Below are 13008 nucleotides of genomic sequence, written 5' to 3'. Positions count from 1 at the left end.
CCTTTTAACTTTTTTTTAATAAATATTTTATTGTTGGATTATCCTTCTTTCTCTGGAGCTATGCTTGGGGGCCACTCTGACACTCTGTCTCTTCATTACCAGCCAAGGAGAGGGACTTTCCTGAGATAGAGACAAGAGGTTAGGAACGGGAGACCCATCAGCCTGGGGCTGGGAGCTGGGAAGGAGACTGCAGAGGGCACGGGCTCAGGCACCCCAAATAGGAGTAAGGTGGTGGTTCTCACGAGAAGGGCGGAGCTGCAGGGCCTCCTTGAAATACTTGGGAAGCAGGAAGCCATCAGCATTCCCTGGAGTCAGGATCACTCCATTGGCAGAGCGGAAGAAGGGGATTCCATCTGCAGACAAAGCCAGAGATGTGACTCCTATCCTCTCTGAAGCCCTAGGGCAGTCCTGTTGTGTCCAGACTCACCTGCCAGGGCCAGGGGCCCATCAATCAACACAGCCACTTCACAATTTGGTCGCATGCCTGCAGAGACAATTGGAGCTGGGACCTGGGGCATGTGGAGTTGCAGTCATCAAACCTGGGCCGGCTCAGTGGAAGGTCCTGGGCTCACGGTGGGGATGGGGTGACTACAGCATGCAGAGCATGGTATGGCCTTAGATGAGAGAAGCTATGATACTTGGAGAGGGACCTGGTAGGACAACAGCGGGGGAGGGCCACTGACCACTGATGACCCCAGGATCCCCAGGAAGTCCTGGGGCCAGGTGAATATGTGTCCTTCCCCGGCAGGACAGACCCTTGAGCAGGATGGATGGCCAGTGCTGCCAGAATGTGCCATGGACAAGCATGGGAGGCAAGGCCTGTGGGGTCTCCAGGGGCATCAGCTCCAACTCCAGTACCTGGGATGGGTTGGGGAACGGACAGCAGTGAGACCCTCTCCCTGGAGGGGTCCCATATGGTTCTCTCACTTGTCCCCTTAGCTCCCACCTGCAGGGAGTGACCCTGATTCGCCCGGATGAGAGGGCCAGTGCTGGGGTCCCCTGGCTGCAGGGCAAACCGCTGCTTCCGGTTGGTATCCACCACGCGCTGCACATCTTCAGCAGAGAAGCTGTGGAACTGGGGCAGCTGCAGGAGGGTGTCCAGGGGCACGAAGCCATCTGCAGGCAGGCAGGGTGCTCAGGAGCTGAACTTGTTCTGGCCTGGGCCAGAGTTAATAGGGCGAGCCACGGGTAACCACAACAGAGTCTGGGCTTAGGGTTTATCTGTGAGAGTCTCCCCTTTCCGGCCTCTCTTTCCTTAACTTACATGGGAATAGGATCTGGCTTGGGGAGGGTCACAGGATAAGTGACTCTTTTATAGCATAATACCCTGCCCAGAAAGGACTCAATAAACACCAGTTACCTTGACACCCCTCCACCCCCATACCCACTCTTGGGTGTTTACTGGGCCACATGCACCATTAGTATTGCGGGGCCTGGACTAGACAGAAGGTCCTCTCCCAGTTTGCTCTAGACAGGATATCGGGTTCTGGGGCTCGGTGTTCCTTGCACGTGGAGGGGATGTGCCCTCTATGCTGTCCCCATAGGGCCATGGGGTCAGGCAGTCACAGATAGGCTCACACTGCTCCCTCATCTCCAACCACTCACCTCAGTCTTCAAGACTTTCACTTACCAGCCCTCATGGGAAGCCCCAGCTTCAGAGCCCCGTGACGCAGGGCATAGGACAAAGCCTTGGACAGCTGTACATCTCGGTCCTGTAAGAGCCCAGAGGTGACCCCTGGTCCCTGTAGTGATGCTGCCCTGCTGCCCACCCTGCACTCTGGGTGACCTGCTGCAGACGGAGGCCACAGGGAAAGGAATCCCCACTTTCTGGGAAGAGAGTGTGTGATGCATCAGCCCCCACTCCCACCCACCAGCATATTCCAAAGAGCTAGGGCATAAAGTCCTCCTCCAATTACCACCAAGAAAGTGGGGATTAGGATGGGGTGGGCACACCTCTTCCCGGGGCCTGTGAGCCCTTCTACTCCTGGGTCCTGTGGTTTCCTGCCTCCTTCCTCCAAGGGAGCTCATGGCTAAGACCTGAGGGGAACAGTGATAGGTGGGGACTGTTAAGGACCCTCTCATGTCCCCATCCTGCCCAGCAAGTCACGAAGCCTGAGGACGAGTGAGCTGCGAAGGGGATATTCAGCTCATTAAATTCACTTCCCACCCATCCCCAGCTCCCCAGTGCAGATAGAGAAACTGAGGCCCAGGAAGCAAGATTTGCCCAAGGTCACACCGTGTCCCTCACGAGTCCCAGGGAAGCCCACAGCCCCGCAAAGGCGGCGGAGCGTTCAGGCCGACGGGGCGGAAGCCTCGGGCGGGCAAGGTCAGGAGGAGCGGGCGGGCGGCAGCAGGGACCGCGGGCTCGCGGGAGGCCCGGCGGAGGCGCAGGCGCAGGCAGCGGCCAATGGGAAGCCGAGGGCGGGGGGCCGGGCACTTCCGCTTCGGGGAAGGGGCGGGGCCTGCGGGCCGGGGGCCGAGAGCCGGCTGCAGCTCTGAGCTTCCGGATCCTGCGAGGGCTCCCGGCGCCTCAGGGTTGGTGGCAGGACCCTGGGTTTGGGAGAAGTGGACATGAAGGGGTGACTGGACTCAGCACCTCTGGGTGGTGGAGATGCGCGGGATTCCCAGGGATGGCTGGCAGCGGGCTGGCAGCGGGAATCTCGGGGCTCTCGCCGGGCTAAGACACGCTCCTGCCCAGAGAGTGGTCACGGGGTACCCTAAGGAGGTCTGTGGCAGAGGCGCCCAACCGCTGGGCCCAAGGGTCGCCGTGGGGCGCTCGGGGTGACAGGCCCGGCTGTGTCCTCCCCCAGAGCTGCCCTGTCCAGACCATGGACCCCGAAGTGTCCGTGCTGCTGCAGTGCCCCCCGGGGGGGCTGCCAGAGGAGCAGGTGCGGGCTGAGCTGAGCCCAGACCATGACCGGCGCCCACTGCCAGGAGGGGACGAGGCCATCGCCGCCATCTGGGAGAGCCGGCTGCAGGCTCAGCCCTGGCTCTTTGACGCCCCCAAGTTCCGCCTGCATTCAGCCACCTTGGCTCCCACTGGCTCACAGGGGCCACGGCTGCTCCTGCGCCTGGGCCTCACTTCCTACCGGGACTTCCTGGGCACTAACTGGGCCAGCTCAGCTGCCTGGCTGCGACAGCAGGGGGCCACTGACTGGGGTGACAAACAAGCCTACCTGGCGGATCCGCTGGGGGTTGGTGCCACACTGGCCACTGCAGATAACTTCCTGGTCTTCCTGCGTCGGTCTCGGCAAGTGGCCGAGGCACCTGGGCTGGTGGATGTGCCTGGTGGGCACCCTGAGCCTCAGGTGAGATGCCAGGCTGGGTGCAAAGGCACAAAGGCTCAGCTCAGCTTCGTTTTCCTAATCCCTTAAAGGGAGGAGGGCGTTTGGGGTTGGCCTGGTGCTTCTCTGAAAGACTGTTCGGGGCAGCACCTCACCCTCCCCATTGACCTCTGATTCAGACCTGTAGGAAGCTAGGGAATGATGGGGGTGGGGTGGGGAGCAGAGGACTAGCTGGATCTCTGGTTGTCCATATTAAAATGGGGGGCCTGGGTCAGGGGATCACCAAGACTCTTACTCTGTGGCTAACCAGCCCTCAGGGCCAGCGAATATGGGGGGAAGCAGGGTGGGAAGAGACGGAGAGCAGGGGCTGAGCCTGACCTCTCCTAGGCCGTGTGCCCTGGTGACAGCCCCCTGCACAAGGACCTCCCTGGGGAGCTGGTAGTGCATGAGCTCTTCTCCAGTGTCCTCCAAGAGATCTGTGATGAGGTGAGTGAGGGGCGGCCCAGACAGGTGGGCAAGAAGGGAGGGGGTACAACATGCCAGAATTCCACAGGTGTGGCCTGGCAGGAGGGTCTGCAGGCATCTGGCATTGGGGGAAGGGCTTGGCTTTACAGCTAGGCACAAGGGGAATCCTAGCTCTCATATATCTGTGTGCCCCCAAGCTCTTCCTCTTTAAAATGGGAATAATAAATGTCTTGTCTACTACCCCTCTATCCTTCCCCTGTTTGTTGAAAAGAGCTGTAAATGAGAGTCTTAGTTACTTTGGCCTTCCCTTGGGTGACCCTGAGCAAATTGTTTGGTCTCTGCTTTCCCATCTGTAATATGAACATGCCCAAGATCTGACATTTTGTGACTCTGGACGCTTGAACATCAAACTATAAAATGCTGTACAAGGGTAATGTTCTCCACTGAGAGGGGCAGGGGTGTGGGCCACGGGCACTGACAGGTGGACCCCCTGCACCAACCAGGTGAATGTGCCACTGCCCACCCTGAGCCAGCCGCTGCTGTTGGGCATTGCCTGCAATGAGACCAGTGCCGGCCGTGCCAGTGCCGAGTTCTATGTCCAGTGAGTGAGCTCTGGGCTACAGGGTCCTGGGTCCTGGGTCCTGGGGTAGGCGGGTGCTTCAGGGGAATGGCTGAGACAGGGGATTCCATGAGGACATTCCAAGGGCCAGGCACTCTCCCAAGCCACTCTCCTGTCCTTTTCCAGGTGCAGCCTGACTTCTGAGCAGGTAAAGAAGTTCTACACCAGTGGAGGAGCTGAGGCCCACGAGTCGACGGGAATCATCTTTGTGGAGACACAGGTGTTTAGTGCCAGAGTGTATCTTGCTTGGACAAGGAGCTAATGATGCACAGGCCTGGTGCACCTTGCACAGGCCTGGTGATGCATGTCTACCTCCCTGGGGCTGGGTCAGTTAGGGCTGCTAAATCTCTTAGAGCTTTCCTCCAGAGCCACAAGGCCTCCTTTAGGATGCCCTCAGCCCAAGAGGCCAGGAGCCTCTTCACCTAGGGACGGTGAAGTGCAGAGGGATCTGAGGCTCAGGAACACTGGGCACAGCTCCCGCAAGAGACCTGAGGGCTGGATGTCAGGGATCTCACTTTCTCCCGCAGAGAGTGCAGAGGTTGCAGGAGACCAAACTGTGGGCTGAGCTCTGCCCCTCGGCCAAAGGCGCTATCTTCCTCTACAACCAAGTCCAGGGAAGTCCCGCCTGAGTCATCCTAGGGCCCCCAACCCTAGCACAACTTGGAAGACAATAAAGGACTTTATTCTTGGATTCCGTTGGCATCTGCTGCTTCCGTGAGACAGAGATGGACCGGTGGGTGAGACTGGATAAGTGTCTTGGGAAACAACCCCCACCACCCAGCCTCAGTTTTCCCCTCTGCAAACTGGGGTGAGGACCGTGCCCCCTTGCCCCGCTGTGGTGAGGAAAGCAGAGTAACATCCCTGTGCCGGAGACAGCGCTGGACGCTGGGTGGGCGGGGCAACATCCCTCCAGTTTCGCGAGCGGGCGCGGGAGGCTCCGCGGGCCTCCAAGTCGTTGGGTGGGCCCGAGGTGCCAAAGGCCAATGGGCGTGCGGGGGTGTGGCCTTCGACGCACTTCCGGACCTTCCGATTCGGTGGGTGTAGCTTGGGCGTCTAAGCCAATGAGAGCGCGGGGGCGGGGCTCGCATAGGCGCAGAGCGGGGGCCCGGGACTACGTGAGCGCAGCGGGGGCGGGGCCTGGCAGGCCCCTCCTTCACCCGCCCCCAAACTCCCAGGGTGGAGGGGGGTCCCGACGTCTGGGACTGGTTGTCTGGGACACCGAGACCAGTGGGGGAAGGGATCCGGACCCCCGGGCTAGTGGCAGGGGCAAGTCCAGGTCACTGGGGTCTGGGCCTGAGTGAAGGAGGCCTCACCGCCCCTGGGTCCCCTAAGGCTGCTTCCGTTGCCGACGCTAGTAAACGGAGCCAGGCCCTTCCCTTTCACCCCGGAGTGCTCGAAGTGTGGTCCCATCCTGGTCCCAATGCACTTCTCTTTGTGGCCTCCTTTCATCAGCCGCCTGCCAGTCGCCATGCTGTCCCTGTGCCTGTGCCGGTTCTGGCCCCGCAGCCCTTCCACCCGGCTCTTCTCGGCGGCCACCAGGCAGCGGTGAGTTGGAGGCCGGGGTAGCCACCCCACCCCACCCCACCCCACCCCCGTCAGTCAGTGGGGGAAGGCCTTCGTTGAGGAAGGCCTGCCCAGCTCCTGGCCTGGACCTAGGTACTAAGATAGTTGTGATCTCTGTGTCAGGTGCCTTACAGGCTTATTTCAGGTAACCCTCACTTTGACTATAGAGGACACAAGATCAGAGATGAAGAGACGACCCTCAAGGTCATACAGCCAGTTAAGAGGCAAAAGTGGAATTTGAGCCCAAGCCAAACTCAGTGCTCTTTTCACGACTGTTGTGGTCGTTGAACATCAGCATCACTGCAGAACTCACTGGAGGTGGAGGTGGCTTACAAAAATGCAAATTCCTAGGCCTTGTTCTGGAGATTCTGATCTGCAGGAATGAAGTGGGTTTTGGGAATCTGTGTGTGTGTGTTAAGATTTTATTTATCTATTCATGAGAGACACACAGAGGCAGAGACCTAGGCAGAAGGAGATGCAGGCTCCATGCAAGAGCCCAATGTGGGACTCTTTCCCAGATCCCAGGATCACACCTGAGCCAAAGGCAGACACTCAACTGTTAAGCCACCCAGGCATCCCAGGAATGTTTTTAAACAAGCTACCTGGGTGTTTGTTTCTTTTTTTTTTTTTTTAATTTTTTTTATTTATTTATGATAGTCACACAGAGAGAGAGAGAGGCAGAGACACAGGCAGAGGGAGATGCAGGCTCCATGCACTGGGAGCCCGACGTGGGATTCGATCCCGGGTCTCCAGGATCGCGCCCTGAGCCAAAGGCAGGCGCTAAACCGCTGCGCCACCCAGGGATCCTGGTGTTTCTGTTTCAAGGGGTCTGACGGCTACACATGGAAATGTACTGATCTGCACCATACCTGAAATACTCAAAAGGGGAGGGATGATTTGGAGATGCATCTCCCTTGGCACCAGCCTCAGCTTCCTCACCTCCTGGTTTCTTTCTTTCTCTCTCTCTCTCTTTTTTTTATCTTCCTCCGAGTTTCTGAGTTGAGGAGTGTGGCCCAGAGGTGCTAGGAGGGGGAGGGGAGGAATAGCCTCTGTGTTTCCACAGCCCTTGCAGTTTCTGGCCTATCTCCACAGGTCTGGCCCCAGGAACTACTACGAACTGTTAGGGGTGCATCCTGGTGCCAGCACTGAAGAAGTTAAACGAGCTTTCTTCTCCAAGTCCAAAGAGGTACCAGTGGTCCTAGGTGGGGAGGAGGGAGGATAAGGCTGAGCAGATAGGGTACACTTCAGATTGCCAGGAGTGGAGCCGAGGGGCTCATTCTGGATGATACCACATTCCCTTAGCATGTATAGAGAATGGGAGGTGCCCCAAGAGCAGTGGTCTGGCCAGCTGGGAGGAAAGGCTGGGGACGGGAGCCAGGGGTTCTATGTGATGGGCTGGGCTTGGTTCTGATCTGCCTGCTCTTGAGAAAGCCAGGGCATATAGTGAGAGCCAGGCAGCAGGTGGGAAGGCCTTGAACAAGGGGAAGGGGAGGAGTCTGTGCTTCCTGACTCTGGCCTTCTAGAGGGGTGGGCAGCCCTAAGAGTGAGGGTTCCTCTCCAGGCAGGGCCTCCAGGGATGATTTGAACCTTTGTGGGTGGACATTATTGGGATGGGTTCTGTGATGGGGCATGGAAAAAGAGCTGAAGAGAGTCCTGCCCTACCCCAGCTGCACCCTGATCGGGACCCTGGGAACCCAGCCCTGCACAGCCGCTTTGTGGAGCTGAGTGAAGCGTACCAAGTGCTCAGCCATGAGCACAGCCGCCGCCGCTATGATCACCAGCTCAGCTCCACAACTCCTCCAAAGTCTCCAGGAACCACAGTCCATCCCAGGGCTGCTCATCAAGCACACAGGTGCAGTAGTCCTGCCCCTGGCTTGCCCCATTCCCCAGGTCTCCTGGGGTACCTCATTCCCATACTTCCTTTCTTCTCCCTCTCAGCAGCTCCTGGGCACCCCCCAATGCACAATACTGGGCCCAGTTTCATGGTGTGAGGCCTCAGGGACCAGAGTCGAGGCAGCAGCAGCACAGACACAACCAGCGGGTGCTGGGATACTGCCTCCTGATCATGTTGGCAGGCATGGGCCTGCACTATGTTGCCTTCAGGTGCATCCCTGCCTTCCGCCTGGGGTGATGGGTGGAGGGTGGAGGGTGGGTGGAGCCCAGTGTGGTCAGCCATACATCCACACCACCCCTGCAGCTTGCGCTTTTGTGTCTCTCAAGCTAAGAATTGCATGAAGTAGCTCCTGAACCTCTCCTTACTTGGCAAAGACATCTCTACACTAAGGGCTAATGTCATTTTCAGGGTTGTTTTTTTTTTTTGTCATTTGAATGTAAATCTTTGGTGCTGCTGATAGGATGTGCTGGAGCCAACCAAGATCCTGCACAAGGAAATATGTTGTAACTGGGCCTCACCAGCAACTACCCTCAGTTGTTTGGCAATCGGCTGTCTCCCCGCCATCCTTTTATGCATGCCATGAATACCAGGGTTCTACCACAAAGATATCTAAAGGCTGGTGCCCACTGCTAGCAGCCTGCCTAACTCTGTGATGCATTAGATGTATACCCTTTCTAGTCTCCTGCGAGGAACATTCTGATGTTCAGAGCTGCTATCACCACCTTCAATAAGACAGAGACCTGGGTCACCCATGGACCCTGGATAAGCCCCTGCCCTTCCATGCCCCTCTGCCCACCTAGCACAGGCAGTTAGGCAGAGGTCCTCACAGATGTAAAGCTGTGAGATCCTAGAGTTGCCTGGATGGTGGGGGTTGGATTTGGGGGACAGCAGGGATTGGGGTTAATTGTAACCCCCTTGCAGGAAGCTGGAGCAGATGCACCGGAGCTTCATGGATGAAAAGGATCGGATAATCACAGCCATCTACAATGACACACGGGCCCGGGCCAGGTCTGTCCCTGCTCTCCCTTCACTGTCCTGGCACCATCCTCTGGGATCCTCTGCCCTGACCACCCAGGTGCTCTCTCCTGTAGGGCCAACAGAGCCAAGCTCCAGGAGCAACTGCAGAGGCAGCGGCTGCAGCCACCACCTGGAGGCCCAGGGATCATGCCTCCGGGCACAGGCACCCGCCCGTGAGCAGCTCGCTGGGATGGGGCCTTGCTACCCCATGGGACTTCCCACTCCCCAAAACGCGTGCAATAAAGTGATTCTCAGAGCTCGTGTCCGGCCCCTTGCTTCATGCCCTGCGGCCCCCGTCCCAGGCCTCACCGGGGAACGGCACCCCGCCCTCGGAGTCCCGGCGGCAGCGACCCGGGAGCCCGGCCCCCTGGGCGGTGCGTCCCCTTTCCCCTGCTGCCGCGGGAGGGGGGTGTGTGGAGGGGGCGGGCCCCGGCGGCGGCCTCGCCCCCCCTCCCCCGCCCCGCCCCTGCCCCGCGGCCCGGTGGGGAGCGCGTGTCTGGGTCACATGAGCCGCCCGCCCGCCAGCCCGGGCCCGGCCCCCCGCCGCCCCCGCCGTCCCCGCCGTCCCCGCCGCCGTAGCCTGCCGCCACCGGCCGCCTTCCCGCCCGGCTCCTCCGGCCGCCGCCGCTGCGCTGCGCTGCGCTGCCTGCGCTCAGGGCTCGGGAGGGGGCCGCGGAGGAGCCGCCCCCCGCCCCCGGCCCCCGCCCGCCGCGCCCGGGCCCGCGCCATGGGGCTCTGGCTGCCGCCGCCCCCCGCGCCCCCGGGCTAGGGCGATGCGGGCGCCCCCGGCGCGCGGCCCCCGCGGGCACCATGGGCCCCCTGCTCCGCAGCCTGCTGCTCGCCGCGCTCCTGCAGCTGGCCCCCGCCCAGGTACGTGCGTCCCCGACATCCCGCCGGGCCGCCCGCCTTGCCCTCTCTCAAGGTTGGCGGAAGTGGGGAGATGCGGCGCGGCCTCTGCCGCGGGGACCCGCGGGGTCGGGCTGCGGGCCGGGGCGTGGCGAGGATCCGGCCGGGGCATCCCCCGGGAGGAGTCCCTCCCCGCCGGCCCGCCAGCCCAGCCCTGAGCCACTCCCCTGCCCCACCCCGTCCCCTGGGCTCGGACGGGGGTGGGGTGGGGTGGTGGAGCCGCTCGGTGCCCGCAGGACTTGGCTCGGCGCCCACTGTGCCCCCTCCTGACCTGTGGCCTCCGAATCAGCCGGGGGGCCCCCAGGCTTGGAGATTGGACGTTGCTGCGCCACCACCACCACCACCGTGGCCAGGGCAGGTCTCAGGTGGCCAGGAGAGGCCAGGTAAAGCTAGAGTGACCCCAGGAGCAGAGCAATCTGGAAAAATGCCATAGAGGAGTTGAAGCCCTTTGACGACCAGGGCAGAGCCCTGGGGACAGCGACAGGGCTAGCCCTTCCTTGAGTGCACCTTGGGTCCAGGTCCCTTCTCTCCTACAGGGCCCTGTGTCCCAGCCTGATGCCCTCAGCCACCAGAAGAAAGGTAATAATAACAATAACCACCCTAACCAGCACTGAGGAGGTTAGCCCGTCTAATCATGAGTGACTATTCACTCTCCAAGATGCAAACTCTTATTCTGCCCATTTCACAGAAGAGGAAGTTGAGGCAGTGGGGTTCCTGGGTTCCTGGCCAGGGGAAGGCAGCTTGTGAGGGCAGAAAGGGCCAGTGAAGGGTGGCTGTGACACAGGAATTAGGGAGAACAGCTGTGGGGTACAGGGGACAGGGCAACTGGGGAGCAGCTGCAGTAAACCCAGCAAGGACTTAACCCTTATGCATCTGCCCCCAGTGGTGTCATGGATAGATGTATATGCCCGTGCCACCTGCCAGCCACGGGAGGTGGTAGTGCCTCTGACTGTGGAGCTCATGGGCACGGTGGCCAAGCAACTGGTGCCCAGCTGCGTGACAGTGCAACGCTGCGGTGGCTGCTGCCCTGACGATGGCCTGGAGTGCGTGCCCACTGGGCAGCACCAAGTCCGAATGCAGGTACTAGGACAGAGGGAGTGTGCCCAGCTGGGGTGGATGCCAGTGCTCTGGGGTGGTGGGGGTGGGGGAGTGGGGGCAATGGCCAGAACCTTGGCTGGTGGGCAAGCTGTTCTCCCTCCAGCCTGTGGAGCATTCCTTTTCTCTCTCTCTCATTGTCTCTTACACTGTCTCTTCTCCATCTCTGGAATACAGATCCTCATGATTCGTTACCCAAGCAGTCAGCTGGGCGAGATGTCCCTGGAAGAACACAGCCAGTGTGAATGCAGGTGCCAGCCAGGCCCCACTTCTGAGCTCACAGAGACCAGGCTCGGGGGGTGCCGGGCATAGTGGTACACCACAGTGGGGACCAGATCTCCAAGATTCGAACTTGGGGTAGGCCTGGGATCTGGGCTAAGAGAGTAGGATGCTTGGCTTTTCTGATCCTCTTCCTCCTCGTTTCTGTCCCTCCCTCTTACTTTTCAGACCAAAAAAGAGAGAGAGTGCTCTGAAGCCAGACAGGTGAGTCTCTTGGGCTCTTACTGAGATGGGGTTGGAGCCCAGGCCCAGCAGCCAGGATGTAATGTGTGGACAGGGCAGGGGGTGCAGTCCCAACCCCTCTTTCTCCTCCCACCGAGTCTATCTCTCTTTTCCTCTGCTCCCCGAGTCTGTGTGCTCTGACCCAACCCCAGCTCCTGGGAAGGCTTTTCTTTCCCACCCCAGACATGTTGCTTCTCCTCCTAGGGCTTCCACTCCCCACCACCGCCCCCAGCCCCGCTCCATTCCGGGCTGGGACTCTGCCCCCGGAGCACCCTCCCCAGCTGACATCACCCATCCCACTCCAGCCCCAGGCCCCTCTGCCCACGCTGCACCCAGCGCCGCCAGCGCCCTGACCCCAGGACCTGCCGCTGCCGCTGCCAACGCCGCAGCTTCCTCCGTTGCCAAGGGCGGGGCCTAGAGCTCAACCCAGACACCTGCAGGTGAGGAGCCGAGGGCAGCATTTGCTGGGGAAGGCATCAGGGCCTCTGGAGCGGGTCCAGAGATGAGCCTGCCAGGGAAGGGGAAGCTGCTGAATGTGTTGAACAAATATTTACCAAGCTTCCACTGGCACTGGGATCAGTGTAAACAAAGTTAACATTCTCATGTGAGTCAGACACGAGATATGCGATGCCAGCAGAGGAGGTCAAGGGCTGAGGTCAGGGGCACCCAAAATTGTCTCCGAGAGGTCACAGATGCTCTGATGGGAACATCTGCCTGTGGTAAAGATGAGAGCCATGGCTCTCCAATTTTGGAAGCTCTGGGCCTTCCTAAAAGCCCCTGTAGGAGACATTTGTCCCACCTTGTGGGCTCTGTGAGAGGCCATGGGATACAGTGGAATCCTTGTCCACCTTCTCTAAGGTGCTTCTCACCACTCCTCCCTTCCACAGTGAGGCCCCGAAGTGGCATTATGTGGGCCCGGCCAGCTGGCGCTCGCCAGGTGCGTTAGGAGAGAATGGGGGTTCATAGAAGGTAACAAAGGGGTGAATTTCCAGGAGTAGGGGCTGAGCTATGCCCGCATGAACAGATCTCTTCCTTCCCTTCCTCAGGTGCCGGAAGCTGCGAAGGTGACACGTTGCTTTTCAGACTCAGCAGGGCCACTAGCCTCACAAGCCACCCCCACAGAGGTGGGACTGGGGGCAACATGTTGAGAATAGCCTAGTCCCAAGACCTCGGCATGGGCAGAAGCTGCTCCAGGACCTGGGCCTCTCGGAGGACTTTCTAGCTGTCCCGGTCTCTCCAAGGCTGCCAATTGACAGGGTGGGCAGCTGGCTGGGAACATGTGTAGGTGGCACCAGGGGTCGCAGACTAACTCTGAAAAGAAGGGGTACCGTCTCAGTTTTCAACCACCATGTGCAAGTGAGCATCTTACAGCTGACTCCTCTGTCCCCTCACTAAGACACTGATCCTCTGCAAATACTGGGAATTGGGCTTCGGTGTGAGAACTGTGACCCCCCAACCCTGATAAAAAGAGATGGAAGGAGCTGTCCCTGCCTGTGTCACTGTTTGTCACTGTCCAGGCTGGGTGATCCAGGCATTCTGCATCACACTGCCTCCCAGACTTAGAGCCTGTTTTACTCCCTCATTGTGCAGATGGAGGAAATGAGGCCCTAGGTCCCCTACCAGGTCACAAGACTGAGCCAGAGTTGTGTATTCTTCATGGTCCT

At 59.8% G+C, this 13008-nt stretch overlaps 4 protein-coding genes across 9 annotated transcripts; 3 read left to right on the top strand and 1 right to left on the bottom strand.

Moving 5' to 3' along the window:
* Positions 1–2: 2 nt before the first annotated feature.
* Positions 3–2392, bottom strand: TRPT1 (tRNA phosphotransferase 1). Its single transcript, XM_041723180.1, has 8 exons — positions 2237–2392; positions 1954–2037; positions 1631–1712; positions 947–1116; positions 684–858; positions 428–484; positions 243–353; positions 3–120 (listed from the first exon to the last, which is right to left on the bottom strand). The coding sequence occupies exons 2-8, from the start codon at positions 2026–2028 to the stop codon at positions 59–61; spliced, it is 732 nt and encodes a 243-aa protein (XP_041579114.1). The 5' UTR covers positions 2029–2037; positions 2237–2392; the 3' UTR covers positions 3–58.
* A 55-nt stretch (positions 2393–2447) lies between these two features.
* On the top strand, positions 2448–5059 carry NUDT22 (nudix hydrolase 22). 2 transcript variants are annotated; one of them, XM_041721714.1, is made up of 6 exons: positions 2448–2535; positions 2811–3308; positions 3672–3770; positions 4253–4350; positions 4495–4588; positions 4896–5059. In XM_041721714.1, exons 2-6 carry the CDS (start codon positions 2829–2831, stop codon positions 4995–4997), a joined length of 873 nt encoding a protein of 290 aa, XP_041577648.1. In that variant the 5' UTR covers positions 2448–2535; positions 2811–2828; the 3' UTR covers positions 4998–5059. The 2 variants fall into 2 exon arrangements, with proteins under 2 accessions (XP_041577648.1, XP_041577647.1); XM_041721713.1 differs by having other exon boundaries at positions 2460–3308.
* DNAJC4 (DnaJ heat shock protein family (Hsp40) member C4) lies at positions 4963–9098 on the top strand. Of its 4 annotated transcripts, XM_041721718.1 has the most exons (7): positions 4963–5101; positions 5821–5913; positions 7024–7117; positions 7599–7783; positions 7870–8034; positions 8747–8833; positions 8917–9098. In XM_041721718.1, the coding sequence occupies exons 1-7, from the start codon at positions 5094–5096 to the stop codon at positions 9017–9019; spliced, it is 735 nt and encodes a 244-aa protein (XP_041577652.1). In that variant the 5' UTR covers positions 4963–5093; the 3' UTR covers positions 9020–9098. The 4 variants fall into 4 exon arrangements, with proteins under 4 accessions (XP_041577652.1, XP_041577651.1, XP_041577650.1 ...); XM_041721717.1 differs by lacking the exon at positions 4963–5101 and having other exon boundaries at positions 5490–5913; positions 7873–8034; XM_041721716.1 differs by lacking the exon at positions 4963–5101 and having other exon boundaries at positions 5490–5913.
* Positions 9099–9371: 273 nt separating this feature from the next.
* VEGFB (vascular endothelial growth factor B) lies at positions 9372–12824 on the top strand. 2 transcript variants are annotated; one of them, XM_041721728.1, is made up of 7 exons: positions 9372–9712; positions 10285–10327; positions 10632–10828; positions 11021–11094; positions 11291–11326; positions 11650–11784; positions 12391–12824. In XM_041721728.1, exons 1-7 carry the CDS (start codon positions 9653–9655, stop codon positions 12410–12412), a joined length of 567 nt encoding a protein of 188 aa, XP_041577662.1. In that variant the 5' UTR covers positions 9372–9652; the 3' UTR covers positions 12413–12824. The 2 variants fall into 2 exon arrangements, with proteins under 2 accessions (XP_041577662.1, XP_041577661.1); XM_041721727.1 differs by having other exon boundaries at positions 11549–11784.
* The last annotated feature ends 184 nt before the right edge of the window (positions 12825–13008 follow it).

Source organism: Vulpes lagopus, chromosome 11, assembly GCF_018345385.1.
Source record: "Vulpes lagopus strain Blue_001 chromosome 11, ASM1834538v1, whole genome shotgun sequence".
NCBI lineage: Eukaryota > Metazoa > Chordata > Mammalia > Carnivora > Canidae > Vulpes > Vulpes lagopus.
Note: the sequence above shows the minus strand (reverse complement) of the source record. Positions and strands in the feature narration are given on the sequence as shown.

Excerpts from the sequence above, each read along its gene's own strand:
- TRPT1 (XM_041723180.1), bottom strand. The coding sequence starts at position 2,028 with ATGAGCTCCCTTGGAGGAAGGAGGCAGGAAACCACAGGACCCAGGAGT. Across the intron at positions 1,117-1,630 it reads GGGGCTTCCCATGAGGGCTG|ATGGCTTCGTGCCCCTGGAC; the intron begins GTAAGTGAAAGT and ends GCCTGCCTGCAG. Across the intron at positions 859-946 it reads ATCAGGGTCACTCCCTGCAG|GTACTGGAGTTGGAGCTGAT; the intron begins GTGGGAGCTAAG and ends AACCCATCCCAG.
- NUDT22 (XM_041721714.1), top strand. The coding sequence starts at position 2,829 with ATGGACCCCGAAGTGTCCGTGCTGCTGCAGTGCCCCCCGGGGGGGCTG. Across the intron at positions 3,309-3,671 it reads GTGGGCACCCTGAGCCTCAG|GCCGTGTGCCCTGGTGACAG; the intron begins GTGAGATGCCAG and ends GACCTCTCCTAG. Across the intron at positions 4,589-4,895 it reads TCATCTTTGTGGAGACACAG|AGAGTGCAGAGGTTGCAGGA; the intron begins GTGTTTAGTGCC and ends TTTCTCCCGCAG.
- DNAJC4 (XM_041721716.1), top strand. The coding sequence starts at position 5,789 with ATGCACTTCTCTTTGTGGCCTCCTTTCATCAGCCGCCTGCCAGTCGCC. Across the intron at positions 5,914-7,023 it reads TCGGCGGCCACCAGGCAGCG|GTCTGGCCCCAGGAACTACT; the intron begins GTGAGTTGGAGG and ends CTATCTCCACAG. Across the intron at positions 7,784-7,869 it reads GCTGCTCATCAAGCACACAG|CAGCTCCTGGGCACCCCCCA; the intron begins GTGCAGTAGTCC and ends TCTCCCTCTCAG.
- VEGFB (XM_041721727.1), top strand. The coding sequence starts at position 9,653 with ATGGGCCCCCTGCTCCGCAGCCTGCTGCTCGCCGCGCTCCTGCAGCTG. Across the intron at positions 10,328-10,631 it reads CCTCAGCCACCAGAAGAAAG|TGGTGTCATGGATAGATGTA; the intron begins GTAATAATAACA and ends ATCTGCCCCCAG. Across the intron at positions 11,095-11,290 it reads CACAGCCAGTGTGAATGCAG|ACCAAAAAAGAGAGAGAGTG; the intron begins GTGCCAGCCAGG and ends CTTACTTTTCAG.